This window comes from Stylophora pistillata, chromosome 8, assembly GCF_964205215.1.
Source record: "Stylophora pistillata chromosome 8, jaStyPist1.2, whole genome shotgun sequence".
NCBI lineage: Eukaryota > Metazoa > Cnidaria > Anthozoa > Scleractinia > Pocilloporidae > Stylophora > Stylophora pistillata.
Window position 1 is genome coordinate 24848570 of NC_142526.1, and position 20511 is coordinate 24869080.

The 20511-nt window shown below is 40.1% G+C and overlaps 2 protein-coding genes across 2 annotated transcripts in view; both read left to right on the top strand.

The window, feature by feature from the left end:
• The window catches only part of LOC111334289 (uncharacterized), a 13916-nt gene extending 8506 nt beyond the window's left edge, over positions 1-5410 (top strand). Inside the window, exons 7-12 of the mRNA XM_088729327.1 lie at positions 273-432; positions 994-1458; positions 3457-3538; positions 3746-3792; positions 4219-4476; positions 4614-5410. Coding sequence (XP_088585453.1) covers positions 273-432; positions 994-1458; positions 3457-3538; positions 3746-3792; positions 4219-4476; positions 4614-4696 — 1095 coding nt within the window. The 3' untranslated portion in view covers positions 4697-5410. The remainder of the gene's footprint in view (positions 1-272; positions 433-993; positions 1459-3456; positions 3539-3745; positions 3793-4218; positions 4477-4613) is intronic.
• A 1372-nt stretch (positions 5411-6782) lies between these two features.
• LOC111335073 (uncharacterized) lies at positions 6783-19800 on the top strand. The gene is made up of 15 exons (XM_022940918.2): positions 6783-6877; positions 7567-7607; positions 8047-8111; positions 8632-8806; positions 9280-9490; positions 10373-10474; positions 11994-12191; positions 13571-13726; positions 14520-14695; positions 15441-15578; positions 16019-16190; positions 16608-16689; positions 16780-16826; positions 17428-17682; positions 18837-19800. Exons 1-15 carry the CDS (start codon positions 6820-6822, stop codon positions 18917-18919), a joined length of 1959 nt encoding a protein of 652 aa, XP_022796653.2. The 5' UTR covers positions 6783-6819; the 3' UTR covers positions 18920-19800.
• The last annotated feature ends 711 nt before the right edge of the window (positions 19801-20511 follow it).

Genomic DNA, 20511 nt, shown 5'->3' on the forward strand with positions numbered 1-20511 from the left:
TTATGCTAATAAAGAGAGGTTTGACCACAAAATAGTCAAAATAAGGATTGTGAATCTTGAAATTTATGGAGGGCAAAGTTTGCCTCCCCACAAAGATTTAAAATCTCATCAAGCTCTCTACACTTCTTGAGGTTACTTTTTTATTACAATCAAGATCCTTTTAGAATCATGTGAAGCGGCTTCGTAGAGTGCGTTTAGGTATATCGAGAGATCTGAATGTTGCTCTGTCATATTTTGCCCAACAATTACGTTCTTGTTGTCTTGATACGCAGATCTTTAAAGGTCCTCAAAAGTCGGGAGACCGACATATGATCGACCATAAACTCCGCTACCCAATCGAGGCGAACAGTATTCGCATTCGCCCGTGGGAATATGAAGAGCTGATCTGTATCAGGTTCGAGTTATACGGCTGTGACATTCCAGGTTCTCCAGGTACGATCAGTAGAGTATAGAGGAAAACTGTAACTAATGGCCACGGAAGGGAGGCTCCGCCCAATTGTGGTACAGTAAATTAAAATGTAATTTGTCATTGAGGTATACGTACTAATAGGAATCTAAGTTCAAATTGAGCCTGCAGGTCAGGCGCCAATACTTATCAGAGCCTTTGTACTGGCGCAGGCGCAGGCGCAGGCGAGAATTTGATTGTAAAAACAGGAGACAGCAGGCCAGAGAGGCTTGAACGAGTGTTAAATTTACCATCAAAACTAGAAACATACATAAAAAACTTAGGCCTTTCCGGACCTTGAAACGGACCGCGTAATTTAACGAACTAACCCGCATGTTTGACAATACTCACCTATAGGTAACACATTATAACGGACACACCAAGGCACGTCGGCGTCGATATAGCCTTTTTGACGGAAGCAGGAAAAATTCAAAATTTTTTCCAATTTCTAACTTATCAATTCTTATCACGACCTAACGTGAGTAGGCAAAATAGCTGCACTCAAGAATATGTTTTAAATCAATGATCATTCCTTTCCTCTTCTCTAGCAAACTGCATCTCTCCTCTGGGTCTTGAATCTGGTGAAATTACTGACGCAGCTCTGACACACAGCCTTCCTTCCAATAGCGATACTAAGCCAGAGTACATCCGTCTCCACAATAACGTGAAGAACTTCCCTTATGGATGGTATCCATCATCGCCTGATGACTATTTGCAGATAGACTTCGGCTCACTGCGCAGGGTGACGAGAATGTCTACGATGGGAGGAACTTACTCATTTTTTTACGTCAAGCTGTACGAACTAAAGTACAGCTTGGATGGTATGACGTGGGTGGATTATCGTGAAAAGTTGAATGGACCAAAAAGCAATAAAGAGGCCGTTTACGCAGTCCTCGCCAAATTAGCCGAGCCATTCGTGGCCCGTTACTTACGAATCTTCCACGACGCTAAGGGTGGGGCCATGAGAGCAGAGGTTTACGGATGTTTTGCTGAAGAACTTCCACCTTATGATGGTAAGAGGAATAAAATTAGAAAGTTTTTTATCAAAACAATTGTAAGAAATGGATTGAACCCGTGAGGAACAATCGATCGTACGGTTTAATCTTCGTCGATTTTCTAGAAAGGAATGTTGTCAGTGACCTGGTGACCAATATTTGATGACTTGATCAAAAGTTTTAAGTTGAATGTTTTAGGTCTGGCTCGCGCAAACTGATTGGTAAATTTTACTGCGCTGCCTTTTGTCCAAGCAGCGTTTTTTTTTTTAGCAATAAGTCACTTACAATGTATATATGAAGTTCATATATTTTGAACTGCGGTATTAAATACGTATGATGCACGATCCTCGCAGTAGAGAGCGCTATTTATGCAATAGCGAAAATCAGACCTGAAAAAAATCAGGCCTGTACGGGATTCGAACCGTTTAACCGTATTTAATACCGCAGTTCAAAATATATGAACTTCATATATACATTGTATCTGATTTATCATCACGGGTTTATTACGAATCAACTTAACGGCCTGTTCCCAGTTGGCTTGTTAGCTCAATTGGTAGAGCGCTGCACTAGTATCGCAGAGGTCAGTGGTTCGAATCCCGTACAGGCCTGATTTTTTTCAGGTCTGATTTTCGCTATTGCATAAATAGCGCTCTCTACTGCGAGGATCGTGCATCATACGTAATAAGTCACTTGTAGAAAAGCCACCGTCACACTTAACAGTTTCTTTCAGGGCTGCACCCTTACGGATGATCTCGCGCTACGTGATCGTCTTGTAAGGGAACTGTCATTATTTATCATCTGGCGAAGGGGTTTCGGAGGATTTAAGAGGGGAATCGCTTGGCTTTCAGAGGGAACGGAGAGGGATCGGCGGTCACTAACAGAGTACAGAGGGGACAATATGGAAAATTGACTGCCAGTGATCATTAGAATACCACACAGCCTTGTTGGGGAATCAGATAAATCTTTTTTGTGGCACAACCAAATACTTATGACTCCCCCCCTCCCAAGACCGGTCTCTAACAAGGGTTAATTTTTACATCAGTTCGAATTCCTTTGTTCTTTTCGGAGGGAATATATTACATAACCCCCGAATCAACTGTCTGAAAAGCTGGGTGCTGCTTTGATTGTTTGAAGGGAAGAGCGGGGCTAATGAACAGCTAATTGAAATGCGGGGGGATTATGTATTAATATGCAAGGGGGATAAGTGACTTATTCCCTTGCATATTAATACATAATCCCCTCGTATTTAAATTACCTGTCCATGAAGAACAACTTTACAAATGTTTATTCAGAAATATTAAATACGACGCTACAATTTCTGAAATTAAACTGAGAGGTATTCTTCCTTCATTCCTCGCCTGAATTTCCTCGGTTACAGTAGTAATCCCTCGGCCGGAATCTTTTTTATCTGTAAAAAGGTCCGTCAAAAGATCCTCGGTGCGTAAATTAAAATTGTCAACTGCCTTCTCGTTGTCTGCACCCGCAAATAAAGATTCAAAGTTGTTTTCCGAAACCTCAATCGAGGTGCCGCCACTAAAACTGCTTTGAGTAGCAAACAGTTCTGACTCTGAATCGCTCAATATTGCTAGCCTGTTCCTAGCATTCACTACGAACAAGACGAACAACTAATTCGAAAGGCGACTTTAAAAAACTAACATAATAAAAAGGCCGAGAAATTTGTGAATCACACCAATGCCAGCATGGAGTGTTGAAAAACAAAACAAACATGAACAATAGAGCCATTTTTCTTCAGTGCATTTTTGCATCCCTTAAGGAATCCTCGCACATGTAAAAATAAGCCATTTATCGGCCTTCAGCTCGTGGTTATGTGATTTATTCCCCTGGTGCGTTGCCCGACGGCTGCGCCCTCTGGCAACGCATGAGGGGAATAAATCACGTAACCACGAGCTGAAGGCCGATAACCCTTACCAAACAATTTATTAAAAATTAGGATTTTTCCTTTGCGGGCACTTTATCATAAGACTGAATCTCAATACTTTTGCTGTTGTTCTGCAGGAGTCTCTATGTATGCTCGAAGGTCCTTCCTGTTGGATCCCGTCACTGACAGGTTTTATGTCTGCATGTACACAAGTGAATTGTAAGTAACGATAGCGCGGGTTTATTCAGTTGTAATTGCTTTTGAGCTTACGAAAACAGCCTTCAACTGGGCTTTCATAATACCTATTACAACTTACCAATACGAGACCAGTCATAAAACACAATTGAACTTGATAAGAATCGTATCAACTCTGGTTCGAATCAGTTAATACTTCAGAAAAGTTTACTTATCCAAAATTTATCTTAGAATTGAAAGCAGCTGCTTTTCAACCACAGATGGTGTGGAATGGATTGGTAAGTATTATTTTGTGTTACGTGAACATACCTCTAATGGCCCCCTCCCCCACCCCCTCCCCCTTCCCCAACCCCTCTCCCCTCCACCCTCCGTCTCGGGCTTTAAGGTTTCTCATAAGCCTTCCAATCCTCTCCTACTGATCATAAATTCAAACTAAACGCATAGAGACAAACGATATTGCCACACGAATTATTTCGCCTTTATTTGAAATTCTGGGTTAGTTTCCCCCGACGATTTTATTTGTGCGATGGATCTCATTTAGAAAAGTAGTTTAAAAAGGTAAAATTTGAACTTGTCTCCTTTCACAGGATTATCTTAAAGCGGTAACTTTGCGAGGTACCTAGTTTGCATTCATACATTTCGAACCTGGTCAACTCAAAGGATGGACTTATCAACTTAGCTTATCCCTGAATCTTTTTTTTCAGCTGTTCAGCCTTTCATCATTAGTGTAACAGCCTCCAACCCCTCCTTGAAGGAAATATATGGTCTGGATCGAAGAATGAACTTCCATCGTAGTCGCGACTCGGGTGAATCTTGGCGACAGATCACGGACGGTTACTTTAACAAAACACTGACAGAAACCCAGTTGATCAAAGCGAAGGCTCTTCCGGAAAATCTTGTGTCTGAGATACCCACGGGTGAGCTAACAGCGGTCGCTAACTCTACTGGAACTACCTGGGGAGGTGAGTAAAAACTCGATAATTCTCAATATTATTGAATGCACAAAACGATCCTGTTGATGCCAGTCTCGACTGGCTGCTCACTGTTCCTTGTACCCTCCCTTGAAAACTGTACGCTTTTCCTTTCTTTTACTTTCTAGTTTCCGGGCATGGAATCCATGTGATGACCGCTGGAAGCAAGGCTTGGAGCCTAGTGGGCACATGGAAATGTTGCGGCCAGTAATGAAATGGGTGCCTATTGACAATTGTGAAACTTGTAAATATTACAACTTTATCACATATATAACTCTTGCATACGTTTGCACACAGCACGTAAAATTAGATAATGGGACACTGGTAGGGAAAATATCAAATAGCCATTTTGGTAGCGATAGTTGACAGTTTTGTTGGGACATGTCACAATTACGACCTTGATATGGTTGGTAAAAAATACCGAGGAAAAGGGCTTAGATACATCAAACTGTAACAAACGTAGAAGATACGTTTTCCTTTTAAACATTTCTTTTGGTCTCACAATAGCGTTATGATTTATAAACTCTTTTAAGATTAAAATATTAATATTAAAATAGTTTCGTGAGATCATTCCTGGGTTGTTAAAACGAAAACAGTTTTAACTTAACCCAGATTTTGTTTAAATTTGTGACTTCAATTTTGAAACTTCGAAGACAGTTTTGTTGACAAAACTTTGTACCATCAGTTTACTTCGTGGTAAGATGAAGGGCCTCAATAAGATAGCACTGACATGCAGATGCCGGAAGTTTTCAGCCTCTTCGCTTACTAACAGTTCTTTCGTTGCTGCATGTAAATTCCTCGAATTTCAGTCGAGAAAACCTCTGCTGAATTTGAAATTAATTAAAGTTTTTGTATAAAAATGTGACTTGCGGTGATGATCAGATGACTGCTAAATAAAGAAATAAAATTGCTGCTTGTGAATCAAGTTTGTTGTGTTGTTAATGAAATATTATACGTTCCCTATTGCGTTCGGGTTGAAATATCCCCTCATTTAACGTTCTCGCGTTCAGTACCCTCAGTAAGTTTTTCGTCGATATATATGTTCCCCCTTTCTTATTTCGCCCTGTTTCCAGGTTCAAGCTTTCAGGTCAATATCAATCACAGAAAGTTTATCCTAAAATTAAGTTCAGGTAAGGTAATTCGCTAAGCTTCTTAAGGTCTTTCATCGACAATTGCTTTTTGTTTTGTTCCTCGACTTGATAAAGCCCTTATCAACCACTGAAAAAAAAGAAAAAAAAAATTCACCCTTCTTGAGCTCACGATTTTCCTCCGACCTGTTCGAGATTCAAACTAATATCCCGTTCACACCAAATTAAAACTTAAACCTGTTTTAAAGCTTTTTTGTTAAACGCGGTTTAAAATTGTTTTCTTCATAGAAGCTGCTTTAATCGGTGTTTGTCGACTTCAAATTTAGCACAATGAAAAAACAAGGTAGTGACTACTTGAATCCGCTGGAAAATTCGCTTTCTCGGTATTCTGTTTCTGATTTTCATTCAGTTAAACCTGTTTTAACTAAACATGTTTTGTTGGTATGAATGGGGTATAAGATAAACAAAGGAGTTTTTCAACGCCCAATATCAGTTACACTTTTTCAAACACGCTCTTCTCTCCATCCGTAAGGCCGTTTCAAAATATCGCGTTTTACCTTCTCCTAGCTGTGTTGATGTCGGTGACAATTAAGTGCTTACTCACCGTAATTACTTCCTTATTTTGTAGTTGTTTATTAATGATGAGCATGTCTATCTTTTGCAATATCCGAGCGAATTTTCGAGATAAAGTGGGATTTTATTGCGCGATTTTGTATTGGTCCGACTGATACCGTTATCTGTCGAGCACTTTATCAATTATTAAACTCCCGAAACCATTTACCATGTAGAGTTCTTAACTTTAAAGAATTAAAAACTATTATCATCTTTAATTAGCACTTCTGCTGAGAAATACATTTTGGATAATTGGCTGCTGAGTCTTTCAAGCTTCAATGTGCTTTATAAGTCATCATTTCTACAGTTTTCTTTCCGAAACATTGACTTTTTATTACTCTCACGTTAACGGAGTAAACAGGAAGGCGTTTAGTACCAAGGAATGATATCTCTCACGCAGCGAGGTGGAAGAATTTACAAACATTACCACTGTCGACACGAAAACATTTCACAGACACACTGTTATCAATTATAAAGTGCTCTATCAATTATCACCCCTACTTTCAATTTCATTGTTAAATTTAAACGAAAACAATGATACGTTATCTCTTAGTTTCGTACTCGATGAATATTTCATTGTTTACTGGTTTACTGGAAGCATACTGAACGTCGAAGAAAGACAGATGAAGAAGCCATGAAGCAAGCTAAGACAATTTGTCGTGTTTTCCTTTGGTTAAATCTTCTTCAGTCAGGTAAATGTGACTCATAAAAGGCCTTTAATTATATATACAAAGAAAACTCTGTTGTGAGTTTACAAGATCGATTTTCACTGGAAAAGTATCCAAGTATGATATAAAGACAAATTCAAAAGGGGAATAGCTAGGGTGGTTAACCAACTTCAACGTTACGAACGCGCTTCAAAATCGGTACTTCGTAAATTTTCATGAGCCTTACTCATCATTTTTGAAAAAAAGTGAAGAGTAATCCATTTTTTTTTTCTGGCAATTTTTGGAAAAGTACTCACTAGTTATTGTCTCCTTCAATGTGCCATGTATTTGGCCACGTTCTTGTGTGGCGAGTCTATATACTAACTTTCCACGTTTCATTCTACGTTTCTCTCTCCTATCTGTTCCGTTAGCCGGCGTTGTACTCGTAACTAATATGTTGTGAGAGACTGAAGGAGAGAAATAAATCAAGGAATGTGGTCTTTGCTCTATAAATACACCCTAGCTTGTTTTCTCAAACGTCAGCCTCATCAATTCACTGAACGTACTGGAATAGGACTCCTCACTAGGAATTTTCCCTCGTTTATTAGTGATTCCGTCGTACAGCAGCCTTTACGCAGTTTTTTTTTAAAGATTGCCGATTTGTAGAGGAGCCCTCACTGTACACTACACATGCCATTGTTTAAAACTTGTATGAATTTTTTGCTATGTTGCAGTTTGTTCTGAGGATCATCGAATACAACGACGGTCCGACAATGTGGGTTGCTTGTGTGTTTCTTGTATCATTTCAAGAATAGTCTTAACCTATTTTATTGTGCTGCTATTGTTTCATTGTTTGTATTATTCCTCTTTATTTTTCCCGATTTCCATTCATCCCTCATGCCTTAAGATATGTCCATATAATAACTATTTAGGGATGCCGCATTATATTGTAATTCTTTTCTGGAATCATCCTCAGCTCACGTCTCGCAAGAACAGCCTTGCAAGTGGGGAGGCGGCCGGCTGGCGAATTCCGTTGTTGTGTTTTGTTAACAGCGACCCCACAAAGAAGATTTACCGAACAGGCAAATTTATAATCCCTTCGAGGTCTGCAATACGCGCAGGGCGAAACAATAAATTTGGCAGTAAAGATTTTTAACATCTGAGTAATTTACACTCCAAGAGCAGGAAGTAAATTTTCTGTATTTTCGTTTAAGGCTGATCCTAAACTACAGATGACAATCGGTCATAATATGAACAACAGTACGTCCATGAAACACGGGTGAGTGAATGACTTTCACAGGGCTGATATAAAAGTTCAGTACCACAGCTTCTTTTTGTGATCAACGCAGAAGTGCAAGAAGGAGTCTATACACCAGTAAATTTGAGCTGCCTTTGACGTCAGTTACGGAAGAGGGCAACTTCCAACAAATATACGAAACTGCAACTCTTATACGCACCTAGCGTGTCTAGATGTTACCAATATTCTCGTGACGTTAATGTGTGATTCAGTGGTGACATTGTTGAGAGAAATTAAATGCTAGTCACTCATGAGGGTCAAACGTACATTTTTAGGTCTCATCTCACGTCCTTCAAGTTATACTTAGTTTTCGTACACAACGCTCCTTTAAATTAAATGTCATCTGAGAGAAGGTTTATTCTGAATTAGCGTTGAAGTCAACTCTACCTTTCACTGAGTTAGCTTCGTGAAGATCTCATTATTGCTGTTTTCGAAAACACTATTTCCTTTGAAACGGTTTTGCAGCCATGGAGAAAACTGAAGTTTGTTTTTTGCCCTTTAGATTTGAGTATAGATATACATTTACAGTAAAGCACTCCTCTGAGTCACGGTCAGACGCACGTGGTGTTCACGTGACCTGGATGCTGACGCCATTTCTCAAATTCAAAAAAGTGGATTCTTCCTTAATGACGGGGTCTCTTCGAGTTCAGCAGAAAGACGACAGCGTGACTTTCTTGGTAAGCTGACGAAAACTTTAACACTAATTAATCACTTGAGTTGGACGCAAAACAATCTATATCCCTAAGGCATTGTGAGGCTGATCCTACACGCCCTTAATTAAATGTGTTTAATCTTTCAACGGGCGGTGTTTCGGCAGGAGACAAAATCAAATGATAAAATGAGCTTTAAGTTTTTACTTTTGTCTTAATATGGGTTTCATTTGCATAAAAGGCAGTGTGAGACAGAACATAAAATGATAGAAGTCGGCCGAAAATAGACGAATAATGCTTATCGATACAGACTTAGCACTTTATTGTAACATTCAGGCGGAAGTAATAATATTCATTGAGAATTTTGATATTCTCAAATTGATCTCCTTGCACAAAATGGGTCATGGAGTTATAGTATGACACGAATGAGGCCTACTTTACCAATCAGCTTAAAATATTCTATTGGGACTTCATCTTGAATTTCTCGGTTCTTGTTTCAGATTGACCAAATTTTGTGGGCGGAAGAAGTCCAATTTAACTTCACTGTGATATTTGACAGCGACCACTCCCTGAAAAACGGAAGACATCATATTGTAACTCCAGTTAGTTTGCTATACTACAAAGAATATACGGACAACGGTCACGTGATAACAAAGGGAACCCCTTTCTCCAGTCGCCTTCAAACACTTTCCATAGAGATGACTATACCTGGTGCGAATAGATTTTAACATTTCACCAAAGACAACGCCATATTGTATATTCCTATTATGACATAAAGACATCAGCTATCGTTCCATCAGTTAATTAATTTTGAGGTTTATACAGCACAAACATACTTTCCAAATATAGTTTTTCGAAAGTGTTTTACAGTAAAATACAAATCAAGTGTCGATAAGATATCGGGAACCATCCGTAATTGTGTTTCAGAGAAGTTACGTAAAACCAAACCATTGTACTCACAACAGTAATTCAAGGGTAAAGGTTGGTGGCCAAAAGGACCGACAATCAGCGACAAATTGTTGACACAGTGACCTTTTCAAACCCTCATTTCTTCAAATTCATACCTTTTGACCTTGTTAACTTAACCTATCGCCCTCTCCCCTCCCCCCCTAAAAAAATTGTTGTATCGAGATTTCGGGAACTCTTAGCTTCATAGAGTCAACATTTGATGGGGGAGGGAGGGGGGGAGGTTATCAATGATTTATAGCGTGGTACGAAAAGTTGTGTTTTCAGCATATATTTAGCGCTGTTGAACGCAATGTGACAACTAATTTTGTCGCTGATTGTCGTTAAAAAAACTCAGAGTAAAAAGAAGTCAACTTTCTGAAGCGATAGAAAACGCGGATATTGAGTGGCGATTGGTTTTAGCTTTGCATCTGATTGAGAGGGCAGGGGGGGGGGTGGTAGCTCTCTAACCCAATCACAGCGCATGTAGTGTGGAAAACCACTGCTGTCCAGAATTACTGTCGAATTCAAATGAATAAATGTTTTACAAAAGATAACCATCAGCTAAGGTTGCATCGGTACAATTTCGAATACATCTCTGATTCATTTGATGATGAAGAGGATGGCACCGGTACCACTTTCTTTCAGGGTGCGAATCCGCTTTGGGGATGGAGTCTGGTATTATCAAAGATTATCAACTGACAGCCTCCTCCACATATTCATTTCTACAGCCCTACAAAGCCAGGCCAGGTATGCAGACCAAACCATTGTTGCCTACTGTATCACATCCTGGTATATTGCATCATAACGTATGATAGACACTAGTATCAAGTCGGGTTTCTCAGAGTGACTAGCATCTAATTTCTCTCTAAAATATCAATCTTGAATCGAACATTGAGGTCACGGGAAAAAAAGAAATGAAAGCGAGCTCTAAACGAGCTGTTAATTTTTTACACATCCTCATAGTTAGCACCTGAGGAAATGTATCACAGAGGACAGTATTGAGAATATGCATATTTATGCTGGTGTACAGGGGCGTAGTCAGGATTTCCAGGAGGGGGGTTCCAAATTGGTTCCTACGAAAACAGTTCTAAACTCCTTACATTACGTACGTACAATACTTGGCGTTTACGCTACGCAACCAGAAGACGCCTTGGTTGCCGTCGAGCGAACGTGTTTATCACTTCCTCGATATTCATATCTTGGTGGTGATTGATGTTCATCAACGCCAGCCCAGACTCTCGCTCGCTTGACATGGTCGACCTCAAGTATTTTTTTAACCTTCTTAATGTACTGAATGAGCGCTCACATTCAGCTGACGTTAACGGCAACGTGCACATAATGCGGATCAAGATGTGGATGTTAGGAAAGAACTCTCGATCGCATGCTGCGAGTGACTGAACTCTACTGGTAGGAAGGTCGCATCCTCAGTGCTGCGCCACTTTCTCTTCCATAGCAGGAGCTCAACATCAACCACATGAGGAGAAGGAAGGTTGTTCTCATAAAACTCTAGCGCTACTCCTATGCCAGGATTTCTGTCTCTGACGGTTACCAGCTCAGAAAGAAGATTAAAGAGGCTGGACAAGACAGCATCATTAGTAGCCGATTGAAGTATGTTTTCATCTCTGATTGTAGATGGTCTAGAAGGGGAATAGCAACTGCCCTCTTGTAGAAAATCAGATGGTGTCTGGGCTGGTACATTGTCGCGAGGCTGCTGCTGATTGCTTCGGCGCGGTATGGAAGGCACAACACCGACATTTGCCACAGTAGTGACTGCCAGATCAAACCACTTGGTCCAGATGTCTTCGAAGTTGTCTCGGATGTCCTGGAGATCTTCCGTGACATTATTACTGTTAGTGTACGCCTCGTTAAGTCTTACTTAACGGCCTAGTGTAAAGACAACCATTGTAAGCATAGAAAAATGAAGAATTTCAGGAATCGAGAGTCCATTACACTCTTGCTGAGATAAAGTGACTGAGGAGAGGGGGGTTCCGGAACCCCTGGAACCCTCCCCTGGCTACGCCCCTGAGTGTACCACTGCTGAGTTATGGTTCTCGAAGCATCGCTGAAAATAGTATCACTGATTTCATCTCGTGTCCCGTTATAACAACAGTTTTAGTCCGCTATCTATCGAAGTCTTGTCGATGTCTATCGTCTCAGGCCGTGTGCTGTTAAAAGGAATATAAAATGCCCCGAATGATTTGAAAAAAACTCGGAAGGAAAATAATCTGTTTTTATCTTTAAGTAAGAACTTTTCTCTTGGGTTTAGGCGGAGACAACGATGCGTGGTGTGCCTTCATCGCAAATGACCAGCAATTCATTGAGCTCGATTTCACCAAGAAAACACGAGTGACACGAATTGTAACTTATGGCAGAAGCCAGAAACAACACTGGGTCAAGAGATATCTGATACAGTTCAGCAATAACGAGGTGGACTGGTACAATTACACTGAAAATGGCTTCGATAAGTTGAGTATTAAGCTTTCGTCTTCTCTCGGTTTTACGAGGATGGCATATGCGCAAAGTACAAATTAACGAACAATTTCATTAAGCCCATTCAAATATTCCGAAATAGCGCAGAAGGCAGACACTGATGGCTGATAATCACGCATGCAACGAACAAGTTGCCAGTAAATTTTAAAAAGGCCAGTAAATATATCTTACAAGACGTTTTGTTGTGTAGTATCGCTGAGTATTTTTACGAGTTGTGCCGTCTTTTGACGAGCCCGTAGGGCGAATCAAAATACAAATAACGAGTACAAATACTCAGCGATACTACACAACAAAACGTATAATAAGTTATTTATTATCCAACACACCAAACTGTTATGTCAGTGCGAGCGAATTTCGCGGATATTTATTTACAAGGAGTGTGTGACAGAAGTATGCGAAGCGGAACGGAATTGGCGCGTTGTTGCGTTGCTGTCCATTTTCTTCAATAAATGAAGAAATTTCCTGTTCGTCTAGCTGTTTTTCTTCGTTCGATTCATCTTATAAACTTGGATCTATATATGCCAGCCATTCCGACTCTTCGTGGTCAGAAATATGACTCAAATTGTCCGTCATTTTTTTTTCTAACTTTAATCCAATCAGATGCAATGAATATATGAAGTTCATATATTTTGAACTGCGGTATTAGATACGTATGATGTGCGATCCTCGCAGTAGATAGCGCTATATATGCAATAGCGAAAATCAGACCTGAAAGCACTATCTACTGCGAGGATCGCACATCATACGTATCTAATACCGCAGTTCAAAATATATGAACTTCATATATACATTGCATCTCATTTATCACTTTCACGGGTTTATTACGAATCAACTTAACGGCCTGCTCCCAGTTGGCTTGTTAGCTCAATTGGTAGAGCGCTGCACTAGTATCGCAGAGGTCAGTGGTTCGAGTTCCGTACAGGCCTGATTTTTTTCAGGTCTGATTTTCGCTATTGCATAAATAGCGCTATCTACTGCGAGGATCGCACATCATACGTATTTAATCCAATCCCTCGCTTGCGCGATGCAAGAAAACCTGTTTAACCGGTACTCTAGAGTACAAATACCGCGTGATATTTGTACTCGTTTATGGCGTTATTTGTACTCTACGAAGTGCAGTTGGATAATAATATACCTTATGGGCTTGTTTAAGTCCCTGAAAAGTTTACTCGAGCCTTGTTATTCCACTGGATAGCGTCACCCGCCCTTCGTATAATGGGACCCATGACTGAAGTAATCTACACCACAAAAAAGTTTTCCTTTTCTACCCTCTCTTTCTTAAATGATAAAACTAGACCAGTCATAAGGGTTTTTTCCCCCTAATTTGGATATATTTTTAATTGCTTTCCATTTAGGAGTTCGCTGGAAATTTCGACAGGTCTACCCCAGTTCCTCACCAAATGAAAAATGAAATCGAGGCACATAGCATTCGCCTTAGACCGCTTGCCTGGCAGGAGCTGGTTTGTATGAGATTTGAAGTGTTCGGCTGTCCCGTTGAAGGCGCTCCTGGTAAGTTCGCTGAGGTCATATTGAGTTGATTCTTAGGCCTCCGCAATCTGATAAACAATTCCCGATCTCTTCCAACTATTACACATCTCCTTCCAAATTATTTCAAAGAGTTTGAAGTTACATCGAGATAAAACCCTCCTGCAGAGACTGCCCTGAGATTGTGGGATGTTAAACGTTTATCCCACAGGGGGGTTGAATTGATTGCGAGGTCTGATCATCGGTGTGAGAGTTTTCCTGACAGGACTGTTGTTGGCGACGGTGACTGACGTTTCAAAAACCTGAGCAGAAGTCATCGTTAGAGTTAGATTTGAGGTAGTTTGTCAGTGGAATGTCGAGTCTATGACTCGTGAAAACTGCGTGATGTTATCGGCCTCAAGAGTCAAGTAGCATACACCGGTATTAGATATCAACTTGGTCTCCCTATATGCTCTCATAGTAACGCGCTCATATAGCTCGACTTTACGGCTGGAAACGAATAGACGCCCCGTGAGATCTCAGCACAGGATTTGTTGTTTCGAAATATTCCTATGCATATGAAATCTTATGATCTCAGTAGATGGGAGTGAGAAGCTGAATTATACTTAAAATATGGCCTCTGTGGTAGCCTCATTTGACAACCTCGTTCCCAGGGCTTTCCCTTTTTGAATATTTTTCCCGCCCGCCAAAATATTCAAAAAGGGAAAAGCCCTGGGAACGAGGTTGCTCATTTGATGCTCCCTCAATCTAAAAGCATTCTGCCAGACCTCATATAAGAGCAGTGCCCGCTACCTCGTGATCACTGTCTTTCTTACAGAAAATTGCATTGACCCTCTTGGTTTGGAGTCTGGACATATCCCTGATGAAGCGCTAAGTCACAGCGTGGACACATCCCGAACGGTGTCAAATCCCACTTATATCCGCCTGAACAAAGATGTTCCTTATTTTCCCTTCGGCTGGCAGGCGACAATGGGCGGATTGGATTATCTTCAGGTATGGTATCGTATAACGGGGTTTGTTTATCGTTCTAGACCTGGTAGGGCAGACTGAGGCGAAAATTATAGCAAAGCCACTACCAGTTAACAATGAAGATCGAAATGACTTTAACAACATTAGAGTTCTTGTACTATGTGTAATCATTTTATACATTTATAAATAATGGTGAGAGCACAAATCACCCAAACATTCGACGTCATCCGTCCAAGAAATGTTGTTGTTGATACCTGTGTCCTGCTAAGCGGACCACGTGACGCATTGGCATGATACAATGGGGGGAGGAGTAAGGGAAACGTTTACTTTCGCACTAGAGCGCTTTTTGATTGCGCTCAACCCTTTACAACCTAACACCAGCATGGACATTCTCCATACTGTTCAGTATGCATATTCTCCATACTGTTCTCTATGCATCTTTCAAGGTGCTGACAGGAAGAATTTGTTTAACAATCAAGAGCTTCTTTAGCTGGTGATCATTTCCTTTATTCTCATGACTTTAATGTAGGATTCAGGAGTGATATTGTTTGGAGAAATCAGATTCTTATCAAACTTAAGGGTCAAAGGGTTAATAAAACTAAAATAAAGGAAATCGCAGCGACTAATCAAGAAAAAGAGCATATCACAACAAGCTGATGGGTACTCAGTCGTGAAATGTCGATGGCAGGCAAAGAAATTTATCTCGTTTTGCTTTATTTGTCAGTTTGAAAGAGCAAGTTAACAATTCAGTTCTCCCTCCACCCCTCAGGTTGACTTTGGCTCATTACGGAAGGTGACTCGAGTGGCAACACAAGGGGCTGCTTCGTTCTTTGTGACACGTTTTCAGCTGAAGTTCAGTAACAACAGCATAGAGTGGTTGGATTATACAGAAAATGGAATCATTAAGGTAAAGTTGAAAAGTAAAAGACGATGTGATTCCTTTTCATAACGACGACACAAAAAGATGACATGACCTTTCAACGGGAACCAAGTTCGTTTTCAAGATTCCAGACTTCATAATATAGGGAGTCACTTGATGCCTGGAAAATCCCGGAGGGGGGGCGGCGGCTAACTTCCTAGTAATAGGCTAATGGGGATGTGCGCCTGGATGGGGTCGCATTTTCAATAGAGTTACAAGAATGGACTAAGAAAATTCTAGTAAGTAGAGATTTAAAAATGGGGACATTCGCGGTTAAAAAGCGTGCATGTAGGTCCGAAATGAAATGAAATGAATTTTTTTCGTAAGAGATACCACCAGCATCAGAGGAAAGAGTTTGAACCTCAGAGTGCAATCTAATTCTCATGCATGCAATATACCTGTAATTCTCATCGGTATTTTTTTGGCAGGAGCTGAATGGTCCAAAGGATGACCAAGAAGCTAAAAACCCGATCCTGGTGAAATTATTTGAGCCATTTACGGCGCGCTATGTGCGTTTTATTCCAACCAGCGCTCCAGTTCTTAAAATAATGCGAGCCGAGCTGTATGGCTGCATGGCTGAACCATTGCCTCCGTTTGGCGGTATGATAGCCCTCAAACCCTAACTTCAGCATACAAATTATCGGATCAAGGTCAGGATCAGAGCAAATGGGCACTTACCCTTCCCCTAACCCAACATTAACCGGAAGTTGTTAACATTTGACTCTTGTTGGATTAGGGGAGGGGTAGGTGCGCAGTTGTTCCGACAATGGTATTGATCTAAATTATTCTTACTAGCACTGATGAAAATGTGTTTACCATGGAATTACATCTTTTCTTGTTGATATTTGTTTCCTTTTTTGGCATGACCATAAGCGTTTGATTGAGCTCATTTTCGTAAACGTAATCGTGACAATTGTCAAGGAATAGATGGACCTTATAAATATAATACGTACCGCGATTCTTATCAACTGAATAAACCAAAACAATCCTTGGTCTAACATGGTTTTTTATTGGCAGGTGTCCCAGAATACTCTCGAAGGGCCGTGCTGTTGGACCCAGACTCCGGACGGTTTTATGTGTGTATGTACACTGAACAAAAGTGAGTGAAAAAAGGATCTTCAATAAGTAGATTGCATTTCTTTAAGAGGTTGTCATTCTGAGTTATAAAATAAATTCTCTTGTTTGTTAGATCAGAGAGCAGCTGTTTCTCCTCGATTGACGGATTGGATTGGACAGGTAATGTTAAACTATCAGAGAACGCAATGGCGTGACGGCTAGCGCGCTGGAACATTGAATATTGATGTTCCTGTCAAATCAAATCACCGGCAGAGTACCTGTCAATTAAAAAAAAATGGCAGGTGATCACTAACCGGCTTACCCACACGAGTGTATAACAAGTCCTTTTGTTTTACACTCTGGAGGGGCGGGGAGGGGGAGAGGACTGGGTTTACATTTAGCTGAATTATGATAAAACAGGAATGTCTCCGCCGGAAGGGAACATGGTTAAAGCTGGAGGTGTAATTAGGGTTGGGTGAACAAAGTCAGAAGCGAAGTTAAAAAATTGTACACGGGTTCTCATTCAGCAGTTGAAAAAAAAAAGGGAAACTTTTAAGCAACATGATTCAGGGAATATTCGTGTCTAAATGTTTCTCTCGAATTCGTCTCCGGAAATGCTGACTTCAGCAAAATAAATCACACTTGCCCTCGGAACCAGACAATAGGCGTACAATGTCGAGTCAATATTGCACTCAGTGAGAAGGATTCGTTTAACAAGTGACGCCAAATATATTCATTAATTTGCCAAGCAAACTAAAATCACCTACGTGGAATTTACCAGGTCTTGATGAGTCCATCGTCAGTATCATTGCTTTCGACCCTGCAAATGGAGCGCTCTTTGGAGTAGACTATAAAATGAGCTTTCACCGAAGCACCGATGACGGTGTGACCTGGAAAACAGTTTCCTCTAAGTACTTTTATGATTTGAAGAACGAGACAGCCCTGATAATGAGCACAGGGATACCAGAGAACCTAGTATCTGCCTCGCCAAGTTCATTTTGGTCCGCGACTTCATCAAGTGGGAAGAAGTGGGCAGGTTAGTACTTTAAGTACATTGATTTCTGATAAGTTGCTTTTCTGTAAAGATAAGTTGCTTTTCTGTAAAGATAAGTTGCTTTTCTGTAAAGATAAGTTGCTTTTCTGTAAAGATAAGTTGCTTTTCTGTAAAGATCGTAGTGTAAATTATAACTTAAGGAAGAATGATTCTCTTGACCTAGTCAGCATGTACAGTAGAACAAATATTTTTAAATATAGCTTTTTTATCCGTGTTGGGAATGAATGGAACAGTCTTCCAAATAATATAAAGGATTCTGCTAGTATTTCTAGCCTTAAACATAAAGTTACTTCATTCCTTGGTAATACTTAGAATTTTTAGATTTGATTCAATGTAATACTTAGAAATGAAACTCTATACTATGATAACTGTTTTTTAATATTATATCTTACTGGGGAGCATCCCTCGTATGGTGTCTAGGACGCTTTTGGATGCTGCCTCTCCATCATCATTATTTATTTATTCTGTTTATGTTTATGTCTATGTATTTATTTATGCATCTATTTAGTAATTTAATTTAATCTAGATTTGGAGAAACTGTAATAATTAAAAATAAATAAAAGATTCTCGACGCGGTGCATGATGGAAGGTGAAGAGTATTTACAACAGACTGTTTTCCTTTGAAAGTGAACTTGTCCGTGAGAGTTCGATGGAGTAGCCATGATTCCCTTTATGGTTTCCTTGACAAGTTTCCTCTTTCAAAACCTTGCAGCTCGGCTTTGAAGAGAGGAACAAGCGTAAAAACCTACTTTTAGTTTTGCATCAAGATCGAACCCTACCAGTCTAAAAGCGGCTTAAATTTTCAACCACGTTTTACGACTTTAGAGCTTCTCCTGTGTTCGGTTTTCTCTTTTCTTATATCAAAGAATACATACTTGACGAGATTATCCTTAAATTTACAGAAAGTAAGAATACTGCTTTAAAAAACTAAGCCTAAATTTTTACTAGTCCCACCGAAAAAAATGAGTGACTCTAAGGCCTCCATCTATTGATATGAGCGCCCGGGTCGTTTCAAATCGCAACCAATTCTCGAAATGGTTGATCCGTACGCTCTTGTGGAAACCAGGATTACCAAGATTCTCTTTAAAGTGTTCGGCTTGTTTTTTACTAATCACCAATCTTTTTACTCCTTCTAGTCTCCGCGTCAGGCGTACACAGTATGGCCGCTGGCCAAACTGAATGGAGTATGGTGGCATTGTGGAAATGCTGTGGAAACTGATTTCATCGCATGACGTTTCATATCGAACAGGCCTCATAAAATGCCGTCTCCGCTCAGTCCGTTTAAACACGAAGGCGCGCTATAAAAGGAGCCTTAGGTCCCACTGGACCATTTGTCAATCAACCGTCGTGTGATGTAGAACTCTTGGAGTCAAGTCAGCTTGAGCTACAGCTACTCCAAAGCAGTGAACAGCGGGCGCATTCCTCAAAATTGTTTTATGTCTTCATCACAATACAAGAATTTTTGAGATTTGTATTTCCTTTCTCCAATGGAAACTGTCTTTATTTGTGGCGGTAAATTTGAGATCGAAGTAGGTGGTTCGCACGTTACCTCATGCCACCATGCTGGTGGAAGTAAACAATAGATATCTCATCAGCTCCTTTTGCTCGTCTTCCAGCATTTAAATTTGACCCGCACACGTCAACGATGAGTGACAAATGAGCCCAGGTCTTCCCAGGGAAGACTTCCTTACATAGCGCACCTTCGTGTTTAAGGTCCTTTTATTATACTAATTAGTGTAAGAATTGTAAAAATGCTCGCCACTACAACTGGTATTTCATGGCCAAATGAAAGAAACTGCAAAAGCGAAGTGGTCGAGATTTAAGGCATGTCCCCACTGTATTTTGTCGAACTAAACACTGATTTGAGGTCATAATTGAAAGACCAATTTCCTTCAAGAAACTGACTGAAAAAGGTCTTTAACTGTCATTTTTTGTTTCTTTTTTTTGTTTTTTGTTTTTTTTTAACTTTTACCCCCCTTCGAACTTGTTTCGGATTCCGTTGGTCAAATAGAGAGCATCCAGACTGATTGCATACTAGTCGTGAGAATTACATCCGACTTGTAAATAGTGACAAGGTGATAATAAAATGTGTTGAAAGTCTTGAAAGTAAAGATAATAGTGACTGGTGTAAAATTCAACTCTCCGCAACACCTTTCTAACCTCTTCAGACAAGAGCCAACACTATGACTATGCTTCTTCATTCATATTTCACAGCGGTTTTTACGTGACAAGGACACTGTTCATTTATATTGCACAGCACATCCCCAGTGCGCAGAGGTTTAGTGGGACTAGAGCTCGAACATTCACGACAAAATGGCGGATCTCTATAACGGCCATGGTACCTTTTTAGCCGTTTCATCCCATACAAGCAGACGTTCTAATTTTACGGTTTTAACTCTGTGTTTGCAATATCGTCCGGAGTATTCAATATTCCATAATTGATTTTTCCCCCTTGACTGTCAACTACTGCTAATTCTGTTCTCATGAATTTGTCTTATTCAGGTCCCTATGTTTTCGAACCAAAAAAATATACCGTAGCCATGTCAGCTTTGAAAATATTTCTCAAAAATTCAATTTACCCATGTTGAAAGGCTCAGTATAAAAAAAACGCACGCATTTCTTTCAGAAAATGGAGTGGCGAGGAAAATTTGCAACATTATTTTGTTCCTTGACCTGTTGCATCACTTTCACAAAGGGAAACTGGTTATAATTTCTGAAACTATTTTTTTTCATCTTGGAAAATAAGTAGCATTAAAACGTGAACTCTTGATTAGCCCTTTATTCCCTGACATCAGTATTTATTTTCTCCAC